Source organism: Trichechus manatus, unplaced genomic scaffold (assembly GCF_000243295.1).
Source record: "Trichechus manatus latirostris isolate Lorelei unplaced genomic scaffold, TriManLat1.0 scaffold00202, whole genome shotgun sequence".
Taxonomy (NCBI): domain Eukaryota; kingdom Metazoa; phylum Chordata; class Mammalia; order Sirenia; family Trichechidae; genus Trichechus; species Trichechus manatus.
The window spans coordinates 1587055-1607949 of record NW_004444138.1 but is presented as its reverse complement, the minus strand read 5'-3'; the positions used below and the strand labels follow the sequence as shown (position 1 = coordinate 1607949).

The following is a 20895-nucleotide window of genomic DNA, read 5'->3' as shown; positions in this document are numbered from 1 at the left end:
TCAACCCTCTAACTTCTCAACCTTTTTTTTGGTGAAAATACACATAGCCAAAGATACACAGAAATGGATTTTTTTTATGCAGAGAGTAAAGTGATTAACCATGGCTGTTGAGCACTTGATTGCATAAGGCAAAATGTTCGCTAGATATAATGCATCTAACTGTTATCTGAGAATTAGTTGTAAAGAAGAAATATAAAATGCAGGGTTTAATTCCTTTATCAGTAATTTGCTATAAATTTACAATCTGTTTTCTTTCATCGTGTGGCTTGCATTAATATGAAATCGACAGGGACTTTAATGTGTCAAAATGTGAAGATTGAGTCGTTCAGTGTTTAGTTTGTTTCTGTGTATGTTTTGACTATGCACTATCCCCTTGATGAGGATAGGTTCTGATGTCTTTCAGAACCATATTCATAGGTATTCTGGTAATAATGAATTTCCCTGAATTTTTTTTTTTTTTTAGAGGTTGCTCTGGGTATTGCACTGTGCATCTTAATTCAAAACACTCTACTTCAGGTTAATACTATTTTAATTCCAACAGATATGGAAACTTTGCCGCTTTCTCTACCTCTTACTTTGTTTTGTTGTTCTTATACAGATTACATCTTTATATGGTATGTTTTATGCAGTTGTCTTTTAAATTAGTTAGGACAAGAAAAGAATAAATTAATTATGTTTTTTACATCTACCTACGTAATTACCTTTCCCTGTAGTCTTTATTTCTTTGTGTGACTTTGAATTGTCCACTGTTGTCATTAGTATTTCTTGTAAGGCAGATGTGTTAGCAATGAATTCTCTCGATCTTTATCTGGAAGTATCTTAATTTCACATTAATTCCCCCCACCCTCCCACCCCCACTGGTGATATTCTTTATTTTATGAGCCACTATGTTATTTAGCAAAATGGGCACATCAGGGGATAGGTTCAGTTCATGGTTTAAAATAGATCTCAGGGTGATAGTCTCAGGGAGTCCTCTAGTCTTAACCGATCCAGTAAGTCTGGACTTTTACTTATTTATTTTTTATTGTGCTCTAGGTGAAAGTTTACAGCTCAAGTTAATTTCTCATGCAAAGATTTATACACATATTGCAATCCCTATAACGTGACCATACACTCCCCCTTTCCACCCTGGGTTTCCTGGGTCCATCCAACCAACTCCTGTCCCTTTCTACCTTCTCATCCTACCTTCCAGACAGGAGCCGCCCTTTTAGTCTCGTGTATCTGCTTGAACTAAGAAGCACACCCTTCATGAGTATTATTTTATGGTTTATATAGTCCATTCTAATCTGTCTGAAGAATTGGCTTCGGGAATGATTTTAGTTCTGGATTAACAGAGCGTCTGCGGCCATGTCTTTGAGGGTTCCTCTAGTCTCCATCAGACCACTAAGTCTGGACTTCTTACTAGAATTTGAGTTCTGCACCCCACTTTTCTCCTGCTCCAACAGGACTCTCTGTTGTCTTCCCTGTTAGGGTGGTCATTGGTGGTAGCTGGGCACCATCTAGTTCTTCTGGTCTCAGGCCGATACAGTCTCTGGTTTATGTGGCCCTTTTGTCTCTTGGGCTAGTATTTTTCTCGTGTCTTTGGTGTTCTTTGTTCTCCTTTGCTCCAGGTAGGTTGGGGCCAATTGTTGCATCTTAGATGGCTGCTCGCAGGCTTTTAAAACTGCATATGCCGCTCACCAAAGTGGGATGCAGAACATCTTCTTAATAAACTTTGTTATGCCAGTTTACATAGATATCCCCTGAAACTGTCTGTGGTCCCCAGACCCCCACCCCTGCTACTCTGTCCCTCAAAGTGTTTGGTTGTGTTTAGGAAACTCCTTAGCTTTTGGTTGAGTCTAGTTGTGCTCGCTTTCCCTGTATTGTGTGTTGTCCTTCCCTTCACCTAAGATAATTCTTGTCTACTATCTAGTTAGTAAATTCCCCTCTCCCTCCCTTTCCACCCTCATAGCCATCAAAGAATGTTTTCTTCTGTGTTTAAAACCTTGTTTTTGAGTTGTTATAATAGTGGTCTCATACAATATTTCTAAGTATGGACGTTTTAAGAATTTGAGTTCTGTTCTGCATTTTTCTCCCATTCTCTCAAGATTCATCTACACTGGTCCTGATGAGAACAGTCAGTAGTGGCAGCTGGGTACCATCTAGTTCTTCTGATCTCAGGGTAGATGAGGCCATGGTTTAGGAAGACAATTAGTACTGTAGACAAGTTTCTTCTTTAAGTCTTTGGTTTCCTTCTTTCTCTTTTGCTGTAGACAAACAGAGATCAATAGTTGTATCTTAAATGACCACTCACAAGCTTTTAAGACCCCAGAGATTACTCACCAAACTAGGATGTAGAACATAACACTTTATTATGCCAGTTGATCGAGTTAGTCCCAGGAGTCTGTGGTCCTAAGCCTCCAAACCCAGAAAAACAGTCTCGTGAGGTGTTTGGTTATGTTTAAGAAGTATCTGTGACTGCGCCATGTGGTTTATTTTATGTATAAATGTATATGCATGCACACACACCAGTGTGTACATATACCTGTTGAAACCCCTTGCTGTCGAGTTGATTTCTGACTCATAGTGACACTATGAAGGACAGTAGAATTGCCCCATAGGGTTTCTAGGGAACATTTGGTGAATTTGAACTGCTGACCTTTTGGTTAGCAGCTGAGCTCTTAATCACTGCACCACCAGGGCTCCCTGTGTATACATATCTACACATATATATACACCCATACATGCATGTGCATGTATACATAGATAGGAACCACACAGTTTTTTCCAGTTGTTTTTGGTGTTTTTGCAAAATTATGTTATGTCTTAATCTTCACCAGAAATATCCTTTTTTCATGTGAATTAGCAGCATCATTCACCTTGGTTGAGCTGTGCACACTTCACCCATGTTCAGTGCTCTTTCCTATCACCAAAAATAACAAGTGTTTACTACCTAGTGAGTGATTCCTCCTTGCTCCACACCACCCGTCCCTGGTAACCACCTCTGAATGTTGGTGTCCGTATTTATACATATTCTTGTCTTCTTAAAAAAATGAGATCATACAATATTTGTCCTTTTGTGATTGACTTATTTTACTCGGTATAATCTCCTCCAGATTCATCCACATTATAATATGTTTTGAGAACTCCTCATTATTCTTTATGGCTGTGTAGTATTCCATTGTATGTATGTATCATGTTTTGTTTATCCATTCATCCGCTGATGGGGATTTAGCTTGTTTCCGTCTTTTTGCTTATTGTTAATAGTGCTGCAGTGAACATAGGTGTACACATGCCTGTTTGTGTCTCTTTTATTAGATCTCTAGGGTATATATCTAGGAGTGGGATTGCTATATCATAAGGTATTTCTATTTCTAGTTTTTTAAGGACCGCCATACTGTTTTCCATAATGGTTGTACAATTTTACAGTCCCACCAGCAGTGCATACGAGTTCCAATCTCCCCACAACCTCACCAGCGTTTGTTGTTTTCTGAATAATAAATGCCATTTTAGCTGGGGTGAGATGGTATCAAGGAGACCTGGTGGCACTGGAGTTACAGCGCTCAACTGCTAACTGAAAGGTTGGCGATTCAAAACCACCGGTGACTCCGGGAGAGAAGGATGTAGCAGTCTTCTTCTGTAGAGATTTACAGCCTTGGAAACCCTGTGGTGTTGCTGTGAGTTGGAATTGACTGGATGACAGTGGGTATTTTGGATTTTGATCTAGCAGTGACCTACTCTGACTCCTCAGCATCACTTCTTTTTATTATTCTCGTTTCTCAGGGAGGGGGGAGTGTAAGTGAAGCTGACTAGGGGAAGTGAATCACTTCCTGTGGCTATTCCTCTGCCCACAGTTCCCGTTTTTAATTATCTTCACAAAACTCATAAATCCAAATGTGGAATCAGCTTGATGGCAGTGGGTTTGTTTTTGGTTTTGAGATGGTACCTCATTGTAGTTTCGATTTGCATCTCTCTAATGGCTAATGATTGCAAGCATCTTTTCATGTGTTTGTTGGCCAGTTGCGTGTCCTCTTTGGTGAAGTGTCTTTCACGCCCTTTGCACATTTTTTAATTGAGTTGTTTGCTTTTATGTGGTTGAGTTGTTTTCTGTTTTACAAATTAGACCCTTATTGAATATGTCATTCTTGAAGATTTTTTCCCAGTGTGTAGGTTGTCTTTTTACTCTTAGTAAATTAAACTCTTTCGATGAGCATATTTAATTTTTATGAAGTCTCAGTTGTCAAATTTGTCTTCTGATGTTCATGCGTTTATAGTTGTATTTGATAATCTATTTTAGAAAGAAAAATTAGATTCCATAATTTTGTCCCTATGTTATCTTCCAGGAACTTCACAGTTTTTAAATTTAACATTTAGGTTTGATCCATTTTGAGTTGGTTTTTGCGTATGGTGTGAGGTATGGATCGTGTTTCATTTTTCTACAAAGTAATATCCTGTTTGCCCTCACCATTTGTTGAAGAGACTGTTGCTTCCCTGTTGTTGAAAGTCTCCTTATCTGTAGACAGATGGATATTTGTGGGTTCACCTTCATTTTTGAAGAATTGTTTTGTGGTATAGATTTTTTGTTGATGGTGTTTTTTTTTCGTTTAGCAGTTTGAATATTGCATTCTACTACCTTCTGGCCTCCACTGTTTCTAATGAGAAGTCAGCTATTAATTTTATTGAGGTTCCCTTGTAGAGACTGAGTTGTTTTTCTCTTGACTGCTTTTAAGATTTTCTCTTTGTTTTTATCTTTCAACTGACTATGGTGTGTTTACGTGTGGATTTCTTTGAAGTTACCTACTTGGAGTTTATCGACTTTGGTGGATGTTCAGATTGACGTTTTCAACCGTTATTTCTTCAGGTATTTTTCTGCCCCTTTATCTTTCTCCTCTCCATTTGAGATTCCCATTACACATATGTTGGCATGACTGATGGATCCCTATAGGTCTCTGAGGCGCTCTTCATTTTTTTAATTTACTTTTTGTTCTTCAGACTGGACAATGTTTATTGACACATCTTCATGTTCACTGATTTCTTTCTTCTGCCAGCTCATATCTGTTGTTGGGCTCCTCTATACCCATTGCTGTTGAGTTGATCTGACTCACAGCTACCCTATAAGACAGAGTAGAACTGCCCCATGATGTTTCCAAGGAGCAGCTGGTGGATTTGAACTGCTGACCTTTTGGTTAGGAGCCAAGCTCTTAACCATTTCTCCACCAGGGCTTCCTGGGCTCCTTTAGTGAATATGTATTTCAGTTACTGAGTTTTCAACTCTAGAATTCCTGTTTGGTTCATTTTTATCATTTTTATCTCCTTATCAGTGTTCTCTATGTGGTGAGTCATTTTTATCATGCTCTCCTTTAGTTCTTTAAACATCGTTTCCCTTAGTTCTTTGAACGTATGTATAATAATTGATTTAAATGATCTTTATTTTCTAAGTACAATATCTCCATTCCGTTAGTTTCTTTTGACTGCATTGTTTTCCTTTTTATGGGCCAGCCACCTTGTCTCTTTCTTTGCATGTCTTGTAATTTTTTTTGTTGACAGCTGGAAATAGTAAATATGATAATGTGGCTTTATTATTGTTGGTAACGTAATATAGTAACTCTGGATCCTGATCCCTCTCCTTTAGGGGTGGTCATGGTTGTTGCTTCTTTTGTTTAGTGTCATGCCTGGACTAATTCTGTAGAGTATGTCTTCCTTGCAGTGTGTAGCCACTGTTTATTTTTTTGTTTTGTTTTAAAAATTTTTGTTTTTGTTATTGAGCTTGGCTTCCTAGATGTTTTTTCTGGGTCAGCATAGGTTAGTGATCAGAAGTGTTGTAAACACTTTGCACGCATAAGGCTTCCACCTTTTCTGAGAAGTCTGTGTGTGGTATGGGACACATGTTCAAATTCAGGCAGTTCACGAGTTTGCCTTGCCTTTCACTTTGCTTATGCTTTGCCAAGCAAAACATTAGGATCTCAAGGTTATGTAAGGATGAGTAGATAACTCTTGCCCTCTACAGACTTTCCTGAATATGTGTGTAGCCTTCCAGATCAACAGCAATATGTTTGTGCTTTTCAGAGACTCTTATAGCTGTATCATCTTTTATAATTTTGGTTGATCTCTTGCTTGCCCCAACTAGTATGCCAACTTTAGACAGCTGTGCTGTTGGCATTACTGATTCCCACCAATCGTTAATGTCTTCAGCCCCCTTGAGCATGCAGGTTTCTATAAAAACCCATTGCTGTCCAGTTGATTCTGACTCACAGTGATCCTGTAGGACAGAGTAGAACTATCCCATAGGATTTCCTAGGTTGTAGTCTTTATGAAAGCAGACTGCCTCATCTTTCTCCCTCGGAGTGGCTGGTAGGTTCAGACTTTTCAGTTAACAGCTGAGCTCTTAACCACCGTGCCACTAGGGCTCCTCGCAGGTTTCTGTAGAGCTCCCGAATCAGGTCAGACTCCTGGCTGCGGGTCCTCACAGCTAGCATAACACAAAATTAGGGTGTGTGTCACTGGGAGCAGCCTTAAGTTAAAAGCTGTAGACTCCGCTGTTCCTATTTAGGTTCAGTAGTTTTTCTTGAATAAATGCTTTTCATTTTGTTACATGCTTTTGGTTAATTTTCAGAGTTCTGAAAAGGTTGTTTTTGATCATTTATTTTTGGTTTTTGGGTGAGAGGATTTGTTGACGTCATCATTCTTTCCTTTACCCCATGTTTAAAACAATACAGCCACATTGAGATAAGTTAGCTGGTGGCTAGAAAAATATACTCATTAGGTAGATGACTTACTTCTGCTTAGTTTGCAGCTTATAATTCAAATACATATACTACAAATTACTATGCAAGTTTTGTCCCCCAGAAAAGCTCTTTTTTTTAGCTTTTCATTTTGAAATAATTTCAGAATTACAGAAAAGTTGCTAGAACTCTTGCATATGCTTCACTTAGATCTACCAGTTGTCCACATTCTGCCACATTTGCGTTATCGTTCTCTATATTGAATTTGGGTTTTTCTTTCGAATCATTCAAAAGTACTTCGCCAACATCATGCACCTTTACCCCAAACACTTAGTGTGGATTTTCTAAGAACATTCACGTTCTAACCACACATTATTTATATTTCTACGATCGATGCGTTAATGTTCTTGTAGCAAAAAAGTTTTTTTCTAATCCAGATCCAGTCTAGGATTATGATTTGCATTTAGTTGTTATGTCTCTTTTAATCTGGAATAGTTCTTTATCATTTTCTTTGTCATCTTGACTGACATTTTTGAAGCATGCAGGCCAGTTATTTTATAAAATCATTCCCAGTTTTCCATTTCTTATATAGGTTTTTATTTTTTGAAAATCAAGTTTATGATAACTGTAAACATGTAGTTTTTTTTACTTGTCTGCTCTTGTTATTAGCGGCTAAAAATTCTGGCGTTTAACAAGCATTATTTTCGTTATCATAATATAGAGGTAATTGCTTTAAAGAATTATATTATCTCTGAACCTGAATGTCTTGATACCCCTTAACAGGTTCACTGTCTTTTTGTTTTAAAGGAAAATAAAATTGTTTCAGTATGAATATTTCCCAGATTTGTAATTTATAACCAGAGACTATCTTGCCTTAAGCTCTCCTCTCTTCCCCATTAGCCATGGCACAGAAGGCCAACCATGGTGAACTGGCACTTAAGTGTAAACAGTCTGGACTTGGAAAAAACTAGCTCATCCTGATCTTTGTTTTATCTTTCCTCTCTGCTCAGGTTTTGTTGATTTCTCCTCTTAATTTTATTATGTCTAGATAGATAAATAGCTGCCATGGAATCAACTTAGACTCATGGTGACGTTATGTACAACAGAAGGGAACATTCCCCGGTCCTGTGTCATCATTATGATTGCTAGCATGTCCAAGTACATTGTGTAGCTATTGTGCCCAGTCCATCTTACCGATGGTCTCCCTTGCTGACTCTCTACTGTATTTTTACGCAAAAACGCTTGTGTTACATGTTTTTTTCTTTTGGCCAGTCGTGCCCTCCCCCTGCAAAGTATTTTCATAAGCATGCTATGCTAATTTTTTTTGGAAAAAAATGTTTGTAGAAAAATTAGCATATCGTGCTTAGAAAAATACCTCAGGGAGGAAGGGCATGGTTGGCCCAAAAAGTGTATATAGCACGTGTTATTTGCGTAAAAAATATGGTACTTCACCAAACACGATGTCCTCTACCAGTGCTTCATCTCTCCTGATGATGTGTCCCAAGCGAGTGATTTGGACAGTGTCACTGTTTTGATGCATAGGTTTTCATTGGCTAATTTTTGGAAATTGTTTGCCGGGCCTTTCTTTGTTCGATACTGTCTTTAGAAACATATAAATAAGAGACGAGAGGAAAAGTTGTGCCCCACTGGGACTTGGATTCATAATATGAATTAATGCCTCTACTACATAAATGTTGGCTCACTTTAACATTTAATTCAAACACCTAGGATAGTCCATATGATTTTCTGTAACCCTGTTACTTGGATCATTTTTCACTATTCCAGATTTGAATAAGACCATATCTAAATTTAGACTAAGGGAATATTATTAATAATCCATGCCAGAATAAGATGTTAAATAATGAGTATTTAATGTCTTGATTATAAAATTATTCTCACATTAAGAAATAATACACTTAGATTTAGTCATTCTCTATGAACCGGTTATCTTTATGTTTATTAAATATTGTTTCCTTTGTTCTTTCTTTGACCAGAAGTGTCAAGCAGAATCGGGTGAAATCTCAGAGAAAAGTAATTCCTGAGTTGGCAGGTTCTCCTACCCAGTCTACCTCAAGTAGGGCAGCTTACTCTGCAAGCTACAAGAGAAGTGCTAGTATATCTTCGGGTATTACTTCTCATGACTCTTCAGATTCAGAAGGATCAGTGGAAAGAATGAGAAGAAATAGACCTGTAACGCTAAAAACTGGTTCTACGTTATCTGGTAAGAAGTGGAACACTACTAGTTACTATGGAGTTAGAGGGAAAAAAAAGAAAAGAAAAGAAACATGGCCTTGACACTCAAGGAAGGGGGAAGAAGAGTAATAAACATGGAACAATTAGAATGTGTTTGGTGAATACTGTGATTTTAGCAAATGGTGCAGCCACATTTTATGCAAATTTGAATCATCCAAATTTTAAATAATGTGAGATATTCACACTTTGTGCAAAATTTGACATTTTTTTATACCTTTAAATTAAAAAATAAGTGTCAATTATATGAGTTCAAAGCTGGTGACCTAGTAAATTTTAAAGTGTAGACTGTGCAGGGTAGTTGTTAAACAGCTACTCTGGTTAGCACTGTTTGAATAATGCTATTGTGTTTGTGTGCTTCAGTAGTGCTCTGAGTGATTCTGGTGACTTGTGATGATAGTATGATATTTACTCTTAACAATTTGAGGCATTTTTTTTTCATGTCTTATCCATTATTTCATTAAGTGGTATCGATAGTATTGAAAAATACACCCCTAAATATAATTTCAGGATGACATTAGGTGTGATAAGAAGCTCTAACAACCAAGCTGTTATGTGCAGAGTTTGAATTATACAACATCTTAAGGAATGCATTTGTAGCGTAAAATGCAACTGCTTATATCTGGATAATATATGCAGTCAGTATAACCTGGGATAATTGACAATGGAAATTAAAGTATGGATGGGATTTGAATAGAGAGGAGACACTTTCTTTTTTGTTTTTTTTTTCCTTACTGTTGTGCTTTAAGTTTACAATTCAAGTTAGTCTCTCATACAAAAATTTATACATACGGTGTTTTGTGACCCTAGTTACCTATACTGTGACAACACACTCTTCCTTTCCACCTCGGATTTCCTGTGTCCATTCACCCAGCTCCTGACCTTCTCTGCTTTCTTCTCTTACCTCTGGACAGGAGCTGCCCATTTAGACTCATGTATCTACTTAAGCTAAGAAGCAGACTCTGCACGAGTATCGTTTTATGTCCCATAGTCCAGTCTAATCTCTGAAGAGTTGGCCTCAGGAATGGTTTTAGTTTTGGGCTAACAGAGAGTCTGGTGGCCATTTCTTCTGGGGTCCCTCCAGTCTTAGTCAAACCGTTAAGTCTGATATTTTTACTAGAATTTGAGTCCTACACCCCACTTTTCTCCTGCTCCGTCAGGGACTCTCTGTTGTGTTCCCTGTCAGGGAGGTCATTGGTGGTAGCCGGGCACCATCTAGTTCTTCTGGTCTCAGGCTGATGAAGTCTCTGGTTTATGTGGCCTTTTCTGTCTCTTGGGCTAATAACTTTCCTTGTGTCCATGGTGTTCTTCATTCTCCTTTACTCCAGATGGGTTGGGACCAGTTGATGCATCTTAGATGGCTGCTCGCAAGCTTTTAAGACCCCAGATGCCACTCACCAAAGTGGAATGCAGAACATTTTCTTAAAAAACTTTGTTATGCCAGTTGACCTAGATGTCCCCTGAAAGCATGGTCCCCAGACCCCCGCCCCTGCTACTCTGTCCCTTGAAGTGTTTGGTTATATTCAGAAAACTTCTTAGCTTTGGTTTAGTCCAGTTGTGCTGACTTTCCCTGTAGTGTGTGCTGTCCTTCCCTTCACCTAAGATAATTCTTGTCTATTTCTAGTTAGTGAATACCCCTCTTCCTCCTTCCCCACCCTCATAACCATCAAAATGTTTTCTTCTGTGTTTAAACCTTTTCTTGAGATCTTATAATAGTGGTCTTATACAGTAATTTGTCCTTTTGCAACTAAGTTCACTCAGCATAATGTCTTCTGGATTCCTCCATGTTATGTTTCACAGATTCATTGTTGCATAGTATTCCATTGTGTGAATATACCATAATTTGTTTATCCATTTGTCTGTTGACAGGCATCTCGGTCGTTTCCATCTTTTTGCTATCGTGAACAGTGTTGCAATGAACGTGGCTGTGTATATATATCTATTTGTGTGACGGCTTTTATTTCTCTAGGATATATTCCAAGGAGTGGGATTGCTGGATCGTATGGTACTTCTATTTCTAGCTTTTTAAGGAAGCGCCAAATCTATTTCCAAAGTGGTTGTACCATTTTACATTCGAGATGGGGATGCTTTCTAAGCAGGGTAGCAATATGAGAAAAAGCATCGAAGGAAAAAAAGATGTGTTTTGTGCATGTGAAAAGACTGCCCAGAGTAAATAGTGCATTTTGGGGAATGATATAAATAATAGAATTGAACAGATAGAATGCAGCCACTTTTTAGACTGGGAAGCCTTGCCAGAAGAGTGTGGATTACTTTATTGTTGAGTAAGGGAGTCAAGTGATGAACTGTTTTAGGAAGTTAAATCAATTTGACGGTGATGCAGGGAAGGGAAAGAGTCTGGAAACAGGGAGTCAGGGTGCTGGTGGTGGAATAGACTGGGAGCAGTGGAAAAGGGCAGACAGGAGAGCAGTTTGAAAGGAAGAAACAGTTTGGTCCCTGATATCCTTCTTACACAGCCACTTCTTTAACATGCAGTTGGGTTTTATGGAGGAAGATTTTATCTTCACTATACATTTCCACTCATTTTGGTGAAATTTTCATTCTGTGAGAGGCATGTATAAACTGAGTCTGCATGAAGCAGTGGAAAATGTGGGTCTGCTGTCTTGTGCTCGCATTAGTGCATGCACTCATTAAGTGGGATATTGGGGAACAGTCCTGTATTATTTGAATTATTTCTTTACTTCCATTTTTCTGATTCTTTTTATGGAGCACATAGACTTTTCGTGAGCTGAAGGGCAATATGGTACTACTTTGCTGTTAGAATGGGGTACTAGAGAGAGACCTGAAGTATTTCTACTGTGAACTACTATACTTCCAATTATTGTTCCTGTTCTACTGAAAATGTCTATTTGGCATAAGGAAGTGGATAGTGAGGCTAACTAATTTTTTAAAATTAACTTCTAAATAGAAGTTATTTCTAAAATATGTAATAAACTATATTTTCTGAATTTAGTCCATGATTAGTATGTTATTTTGAGAAACAGGAGCACAGAATTGATTTGGAATGATGATTATTTACCTTATGATACTAACATTTTAGAAGTACACTATGTATATTTTAAGACTGTTTTTAGTATATTGTTACGGAAATAACTGCTTATATGTGTAAGATATGAGAATATATGTAATTAAGTATTAATCCTTTTTATTTTTCTTAGAAAGTGAAATGGAAGATTCCTCAGCTACCTCTTCATCATCTTCAGCTTCAGATAGTTCAGAGGAAAGTAAAGACAGTTCAAGACCTCGTGAATCGTCATTGCGTAGTGGGCTGTCCAGGAGCAGCAGCCTCAGGGTGACAAGAACTAGAGCTGCTCAGAGAAAAACTGGTAAAAGACTCAGTGGTATTTTGGAGAAATGTATATCAAGATAATCCGAACGTTAAACATTAAATGGATAATGCATCTATGTACGGTTATATATCCTTTAGGCTTTTTGGAGCCCTGGTAGCACAGTGGTTAAGCGTTTGGCTGCTAACCAAAAGACTGGCAGTTCAAATCCACCATCTGCTCCTTGGAAACCCTACAGTGCAGTTCTACTCTGTCCTATAGGGTCACTACGAGTTGGAATCATCTAGACGGCAGTGGGATTAGGCTTTTTAGGTTTAGAAAGGAAATTGATTTTGGCATTAAAAAACAAGGAATGCCAGTATTAAAATAATAAAGGCATTAAAAATGTTGAAATGAGGAAGTCCTTCCTAATCCTATTGTTCCTTCTAGGTCCTGTCTCTTTAGAAAATGGATGTGGCAGAAAAGCCACTCGAAAGAGAGTCTATTTAAGTGACTCTGATGATAATTCATTGCAGACTGGTGACAGTATAAAAGCCAGAGCTGGAAATAACCGTAAAGTCCTGCGAAAGTGTGCTGCTGTGGCTGCCAATAAGATAAAGCTAATGAGTGATGTAGAGGAGAATTCCAGCTCCGAAAGTGTCTGCTCTGGCCGTAAGCTGCCTCACCGTGATGCTTCTGCTGCAGCTAAAAAAAAGTTATTACATAATTCTGAAGATGATCAGAGCTTAAAGTCAGATATTGAAGAAGAGTTAAAAAATCAACATCAGCCATCACCAGTGCCCACTTTTCATGTTGTCCGGAAAACTGTCCGTGAATCTGAAAACGGAGATTCAGAGTCAGAAAGTGATTTGAGAGTTGCTCGCAAAAATTGGCATACTAATGGTTCTAAGTCCCAAACTCCAACAACTTCTAAAGCAAAATTTCTTAAAATAGAATCTTCTGAGGAGGACTGTAAAAGCCATGATTCAGATAATGAACATAAAAGAACTGCCTGCCCGTCAACTTCTGGGCAGAAACTGAAGGCAGGTAACGGCTCGGAGGAAGAAGAGGAAAAAGATTTTGAACCAGGGAAACGTGAGGGTAGAAAATACAATACATGTCACAAGAATGCTACTTTCTTTAAAAAAACAAAGTTCTTGAGTGATTCAGAGGACTTTGAATCTGAACAAGATGATAGAGAAGATGGAAGATGTCACAAAGTGAAAACTAATCTAATTTCAGGGAATTTGAAGTGTCAACCTGTTGCTGGGTCCCAGTGTTCCTCAGAGCATGTATCTGAAACGGATATGGATTCAGATGATAACAAAGTAAAAGGAAAATTAAACAATTTTATGAAAGGTAATTAAAAATATTTAACTTTGGTTCACTGATTCTAATTCCCTAATAGCATACGTTGTTTTTTTCCCCTACTCGTTGCTAGCTGTTTTTCTCTCCTACCCCATGCATCGTTTGTTAGCCTTTTCTGTGCATCTCATGTTGCTAAGTGCATGCGTAAGTGTTCTTGAGTATACTTAATTTTATTTACCTCATTGGCAATCCTGGCATTAACAACTATTTTCATTAAAGATTTCACTTCTTGGATTGATGATGGGCAGGGCTATGGGTTTGAGAAAGCAGAGGCAAGTCTGTAAACCCTGGTGGTGACAACTTGAGAAGTGGAAAGAAAAAGGGGTAAGACTGGTTGACAGGAATGTGGTGAAAATAATAATTGCAGCTTATAGAGCTGTACTATGAATCAGGCACTTTTTCTAAATGCTTTATATTATTAACCAGTTTAATCTTTGTAACTTTTTAATGAGGTAGGTACTTTATTATCATTGCCCATTTTTACAGAGGATAGCTTTGAAGCACAGAGAGATGAAATAACTTGCTGAATTAGGATCATATTCCTGGTAAATGGGAAATGATAAAAAATACTCAAGAACAGCTAAAGGTAAGATGGTGTCATTCGAATTTGTGGAATTAGGAAAAGGTTCAGGGAGGCTGAGAGTAAGTGATCAGTGCACATACGCTAGTGCAGTGGTAAACAGTTGTATTCATGTTAATGAAGTAGTATTTTAATGTCAGGTGCTTTGTATATGCTGATAGAAGGGCAAAGGATGGCACGTTGAACTCGTGAATGGCGCTGTGGCCGAAAAAGTCACTGCTGTAAAGTATTAAGAGACATGGCTCTGCTGATTCACTCCCATCTCCCTCCAAGCTAATCAGAATTCTGTACTTCAGTTGTTTAACATATTGAACCTGTCAGACCTTGCAGGTGGTTCTGGTAGCTATTAAACTTCATTCAGTGTAATTTCATTTTTTTAGACTTGTTTCTCTTCTATTAAAGATTAAAAGAATTCTCTTAATTTTTAGATTCTACATCACAAGACAATGGACACAGCCACAAAGTATCTAAGAAAAGAGTCTGTTCCAGTGAATCAGACAGCAATTCAAAGGTGGTTAAGAAATCATTAAAAGTCAAAACGGGTCTCCTAAGGATTGCTCGAAGATGTGCAACCTCAGCTGCCAATAAGATCAAGCTAATGAGTGATGTAGAAGATGTGTGTTTAGAAAATATGTGCACCAGAAGCAAAAATGGAAGGAAAAAACCCCTCCACCTGGCCTGTACCACAACTAAGAAAATGTTGAGTGATTCTGAGGGTGATACAAACTGTGAAGTGCCAAATGAACAGTATGCCTATGAAGGTAAGCCACCAGAAGCTGACTCAGAAGGTAGTACAAAAAGTATTAGTCAGTCTTTTAATGGAGACTCAGAGTCTGAAAGTATTTTGAATTCAAAACACAAGAACAGGCATATTAATAGTCACAAAACAAATGTTGCATCTTCTAAAACAAAAAATTCCTTGATTGAGTCTTCGGAAGATGATTCAAAAAGCCATATTCCGGGGGGTAAGATTGGTAGAAAATTTTCTTCTGAGTCAACTTCGGTGCAGAAAGCTCCTGCAGAGAATAACTTTGAAGAGGAACTGAATTATGGCCTACGCAGGTGGAATGGCAGAAGACTCAGGACCTATGGAAAGGCTCCCTTTAGCAAGACAAAAGTGATTCATGATTCGCAGGAAGCAGGAGAGACGGAAACGAAAAGGAAGCGACGGCATCCTGAATTGGAAAATGTGAACATTTCTGAAACAGCAGGGAGTTCAAAGTTTGGACCTGACACTAGTCGTCCCAAATCTGATTCAGATTTGGGATCTGTCACTGAATCAGATATTGACTGTAGTGATAATACAATAACCAAAAAGAGGAAAACGAAAGGAAAAGCAAAAGTAGTTAGAAAAGGTAAAACTTTTACAGCTACCATATCTAAAAGTGTGAGACAACAAAGACAAAGCAAACGACCTAGGTTAAATGTGGATGACAATGACTGGGAGGATTTGGACTGTGCAAAATCTAAAAGAGTTGTTCGACGTTCAAAAATAAAAACGAGAAATCAGGGTAGAAGGACTGTGAGATACCATGATGGGGATGATGATAGAAGCTTAGAAAATGTATTAGATGATTGCACCTTATGACCTTGAGGGAAAACCAGTTCATTTAAATAGAAAATGGACTGGGATTTATGGTGAAAGCTGGCTGTTGAAATTATTTTTTGTCCTACAATTCAGGGAATATATTTATATTTTTCTATGAAAAGTTATGAATGTGACAAAATCATGACTGTTATTTTTATTTGCACTTGCTTTTGTAGCAGCATTCAGCACAGGTGCCAAAACACGCTTCATTTTGGGGGCAGATCTCCTTTTGACAGTATTTGACTACGTATAGCAAGAGTTTAAAATCTGTTAAACACTAGACATCCTGGTTATCAAAACCAATGAGCATTACTTTCATGGTCGCAAGTGTCATGCAGTTATTATTTTTTTTCATTTGTCAAGAGGTGGTAGTTTCTAACCCCCTGTCTTATAGTAGTATAACAATTTCATATGACCTATGTTTACAGATTTTTCATAAATATTATGTACATACTGACATTACAATCATGGGAGGCATAACCATGATTATTAGGCAAGTAGGCAAGGTACCTACCACTCTCCCCCTCCCCACCTTCTGGTTAAACTTCTCTGGCTACTTTAGTAGAATACATTATACCAGATTTGGTCATTTTTATTGAAATGGTTTCCAGTTTCCTTTCCAAATGCTGTTTAGTCTTTCTTTCTTTTCCTCCTTTCTTAAGGAAAACATGATCACTTTTATTTTATAAACTTGAATTTGTAAAGTGCTGGTAAATTATTTTTTTTTTTTAAATGTTTGAGCGTATTTTTTAAACCTCTAACAGGCCAGAGCATAGTTGTAGCATTTTCTTTAAAATTGTGCACTAACAAAAATGCGATCCAGTTTATCTCTATTTTGCTCATCCATAGTCTTATTCTGTGAAGTAGAGGAGGAGTTTGTGTGCCTTAGACTTAGGATAAGTGTGTTTTTTTTTAATAGTAGAGGACAGGGCTAAAAGAGTATTTAAGTTATATGTAGATTTCCCCCACTGTGTAGAGTTGGACGTTTAAGAGTGCAATCGCAAATCTCATCAACATAGGAAAATAGTTAAATGCCGTTCTCCGTCTGTTTTAGCTTATTGCTGCCGAGTGAGTCCCACGCATTATTTTCTCTGGAGGTAACTAAGTGTATCTTTATTAATGACTTCTAGTCTGAATCTAAGAAAAACTGTCAAATTTGGTGGGAGAATAAATTTGGTGGGAGAATAATTTTGGAATCTATTTAAAAAGTGAAACTTTTATCAGATTATCAAATACCATAATACCCTTATTTTTGAGCCAAGTATTTTTTACTTGATAGGTTATGCTACTCCAGACAGTGGAGGTGGCCGTTTCAAGCGTATTTGTGCCTGAAGATGGACTTGATTCAAATAGTTTACATATTTAGTAGCTGAGGGGTACGTTACAGCACCACCACCTTTAAGTTATTTTTTGGCCCTATTTGTGTTTGGTTTCAGACAGAATTAACCTCTTTCCCCTGTATGTCCTTGAAGTGGCAGATACGGACAAGCATTAGACTCTGGTATCAGTATTAGAGAATGTTTTTAAGTGTTCTTACTTTTTAGTTATTGATTTCATTTGATCTGGTAGGAAGTTCCTTCTCTTTCTCCCTTTATTCTGATGTAAGAGGAAGGGCATTTTGGACAGTACAACTCAGATAGGTGGGATATCTACCTCTCATTTTGCTGTGTAGACAGCTGCCACTACTTCACAACTCTGATACTCTTCTTCTTGAAGCTCATGATAAGTGTATAGTAGAAAGATTGATTCATGATAATTGACCTGAAAAAGTTCATGGAATCCCCCTTTCTTCCCTAATTTTTAGAACTGTTGATAGATGTCAGTTGCATTAATTTATTTAAACTCTTCTTAAACGTCTCTGTTTTATGTCTATTCTCAGGGTTATAACTCCATGTTTACCATCTTCCACAAAAAGGTACCAAAAAATCCATTAATAAATATGGAATACATTCATAAATATATAACTTTTTTAGTAGAAAGATGCTTTGATGGCTTAGGCTTCATCAATAGAACTGTTCTCACCCTTTGGACTGAATTAAGTGGTTATTGAATAGCTGGTCAACCAGTTACTAATTTGTCAGTTTGTCCAAAGTGGTTAGACCCTTGTGTTCCGAAGCAGTATTTTGGATAGTTAAAAAAAAAAAAAGCAAGAATTGTACCTGGTGACTTTAAAAGCATGGTTGTCAATAGAAAGTTCTCAACTTCTGAAGTAAAACTGAGGGGTTATGGAGAGAATCATTCTTACGAGTTTTTTTTTCGTCATGGTGCTATTCCTAAGGTTAACTTTGAATATGTGACATACACACTCCTAAGTCCCTTTAAGGGAAATTAATAAATACAGTGAAAAATGTTTACATTGAGCACTAGAACATGTTTGACTTCTTTTTCTCCTCTTACTGCAAAATGCACAGGGATTTAATGCACAGATGTACTTTAATACGTTTGGGATCGGTTTGTATTCTTCTTGAGAAAAAAGACAAAGGGTGGCAAACTGAATGTGAACTGATCTAGAAATACGTAATATAGTTTTCCACTGCACTTGAAATAACTTAATGGTGAATATGAGAAAAAAGACTACTGTGGTTGTATATGTCCAAAGTCCTATGATTTCACTATTCTGTTGTTTAAAAGAAAAAGGTTTTGAGGTATGCAGGTTTGACTTTCGCTTCCTTTGAGAGAACATTTTTTTGCCAAGCATATTAAGAAAAGACTTTAAATGTTTAAAAGATAGGCAGGGTTTAAAAAGCCTGCCCTCCCCCCTCATATCCCACTTACTTAAGATATGCTGACAATGTGTAGTAACTTCTGAATAAAGGGAAAAATTTGTTCCATTTTCAGATAATTTCTAGGGTGATCATTTTTAAGGAGACATCACTGATTTAATCACCTCTCAATATAGTAATCCTTGGAATGAATGATTATACTAAAGCAGTTATTCACAACTTCTAAGTTACAACACAAAGGTTTCTTTCAAATGGTAGAGTTGTACCTAAAAAGGGAAATTAGTTTTATAATAAAATGGGGGAAAGAACTTATGTTTTAGGAAAAGATACTTCAGAACCTCTAAGTGCAAATGGAAAAAGAGGATATAAAATGATTGAATAAAAATACTGTCTAAGGGTACTAGTGTCTAAAAATAAAAATGAGACACATCACTAAACGTTTTGAACTTCACTGGTGGTTGATCTCAGTAAAAATGCTTATTTAAAACAGCACTGGGTCCATACTTCATCATCCCCTGTCCCTCTTCTGGCCTTTTTTTTTTTGCTCAGAATTCAGAACACAATATTTATTAACTCCACTTTACTAAAAATTAAATTTAATTTTAAGCTCTGCCAGTACAAACTGAATTTGTGCCAACTGAAAAAAAATAGGTTTCCATTTCAGTAGAATGCAAGAACATTGTTAAAGAGTGCATACAGTATTTTTTTCTGTTTTCATTTCTACTTAGTTGTATTTTTTTTAAGTAACTGTTAAATGGCTAGAAAAGGTCTTTTTCCCTTGTCCTTTTGTAGCTGAAATACCAACTCTTTTCATTAATATTAAGTAAATATATTTACTTTATCAGGTATCTTGCAGCTGTCACCAAATGCTTAATTTTTTCTTCCACTGACTTCAAGTTATACCCCAGTTGTTCCAGAATGGCAGAGTGCAGCGAGACATCTTTATTGTAGAGGAACCTCCCATGTTGATGATTACTTAAGATACACCCTTCAACTTCTGTGGATATCAGGGAAAAATAAAGCAGAAACTCTTAAGAAATGTGCAGAATGTGGAAAAAATTTGCTTATCGTGGTATTTTGGAACGTAAGGACCAAACCAAATTTGAAATCTCTGCCAAAGCTAAGGAACATTGCGAAAAAGATTTCCAGTCCAACTAGATTAGTAAGTGCTAATCCTGCTTGCAGCTCAAATTGTGAATCTGTGGAAAGGACTGAAGAGTAAAGAATGTAATGCCCAGGACTGTGTTGTGTTCTTTTTAACATTTTAAGAGAAGGATTTAAAGTAATTTTTAAAGATTACAAATGTTGCCTAAAGATACATGGCATTTCTCAAAGTTGAGATTTTCCCCAGTATCTTTCATTATTTACTCTGCCAAGTTGGCTCCTAGTATGTTGTTAATTTGGTAAAAGAATCTCAAGACTCTTTATTTGGTGTCTCCTCAAGGATTGCTTTCCAGGATTTGATGGAGGGTGGTGGTAGTGGGCAGCGGGTTACAACATTTGGGCTACAGATCTGCAGGCTCTACCCGAGGTAGCAACTATGCGCGTGCAGACCACACATCTGTCAGGTACGGCAAGACTGAGTCATTGAGTTTACCAGTTGTTAACATTTACCAGTTATTACAGTGTATTTCCTGGTCATACTTAGTTTTTTAGTTAGTTTTAAGGTAAGTTATATCATTTATTAAAGTCTTTAAGTGGGAAATTGAACTGTCAGAGAGAGGCATTTTAACTGGCTCAATTGAAAAGAAATGACCAGCTAGAGACTGTATTGACTGCAGCCACCCTGCCTACCCTTGGCTCCTCAAGGTAAATCATTTAGAAATTGTACCTTTTTCTATCAATGGTAAAAAGTTAAGGGAATCTTTAATTTTAAATTTATTGAAGTTAATTTTCTATAGTCCTTGGACCGTAACTGCATATTCTGTTCACCTGTAAAATTCTGACAGTATCATTACAGGATCCTATCCCAAAAGCAAATCTTTAATTTTCCCACTCCCTCATAAGATCTCAACTTTAACTTTCTAATTAATTCATAACCACACCTGAATTTTAGCATTATCATCTAGGAACTAGTTTTTATGCAATTGATCACTAAAGTAGTAAAGTATAATAAATTTGGCATTGTCATCCTAAACCCAACAAGCAAAAGGCTTTTTAATTACTCTAAGCCAACTACATTCTAGCTGGTTAATTCCTTAAGGTGTGTAGTGTTTGGTCAGTTTCCTCTGCAGTTCATATTTACTCTTGTCCTAAGCAACTCCCTTAACCTCGACCCGTTGGTGATTTTTCCTCCTGCAGGCAGGGCTCAGGGCTGCAAAGTGTACTGAGGCAGGGGAATGTAGTGAGTGAGCCATGAGATATGCTTGTCTGCAACCTGCCGCTTTTAATTAGCAGAGTA

General features: G+C 37.3%; 1 protein-coding gene across 5 annotated transcripts in view; it reads left to right on the top strand.

Annotated features, from left to right (window-relative positions):
• The window catches only part of BRWD1 (bromodomain and WD repeat domain containing 1), a 128884-nt gene extending 108253 nt beyond the window's left edge, over window positions 1–20631 (top strand). For 3 of the 5 annotated variants that reach the window (XM_023742147.1, XM_023742148.1, XM_023742146.1), the window contains 4 exons: window positions 8696–8922; window positions 12128–12295; window positions 12686–13594; window positions 14612–20631. In XM_023742147.1, coding sequence (XP_023597915.1) covers window positions 8696–8922; window positions 12128–12295; window positions 12686–13594; window positions 14612–15771 — 2464 coding nt within the window. In that variant the 3' untranslated portion in view covers window positions 15772–20631. Of the gene's footprint in view, window positions 1–4772; window positions 4841–8695; window positions 8923–12127; window positions 12296–12685; window positions 13595–14611 lie in introns of those variants that run through there. The other 2 variants (XM_023742149.1, XM_023742150.1) reach the window with 2 other exon arrangements.
• The last annotated feature ends 264 nt before the right edge of the window (window positions 20632–20895 follow it).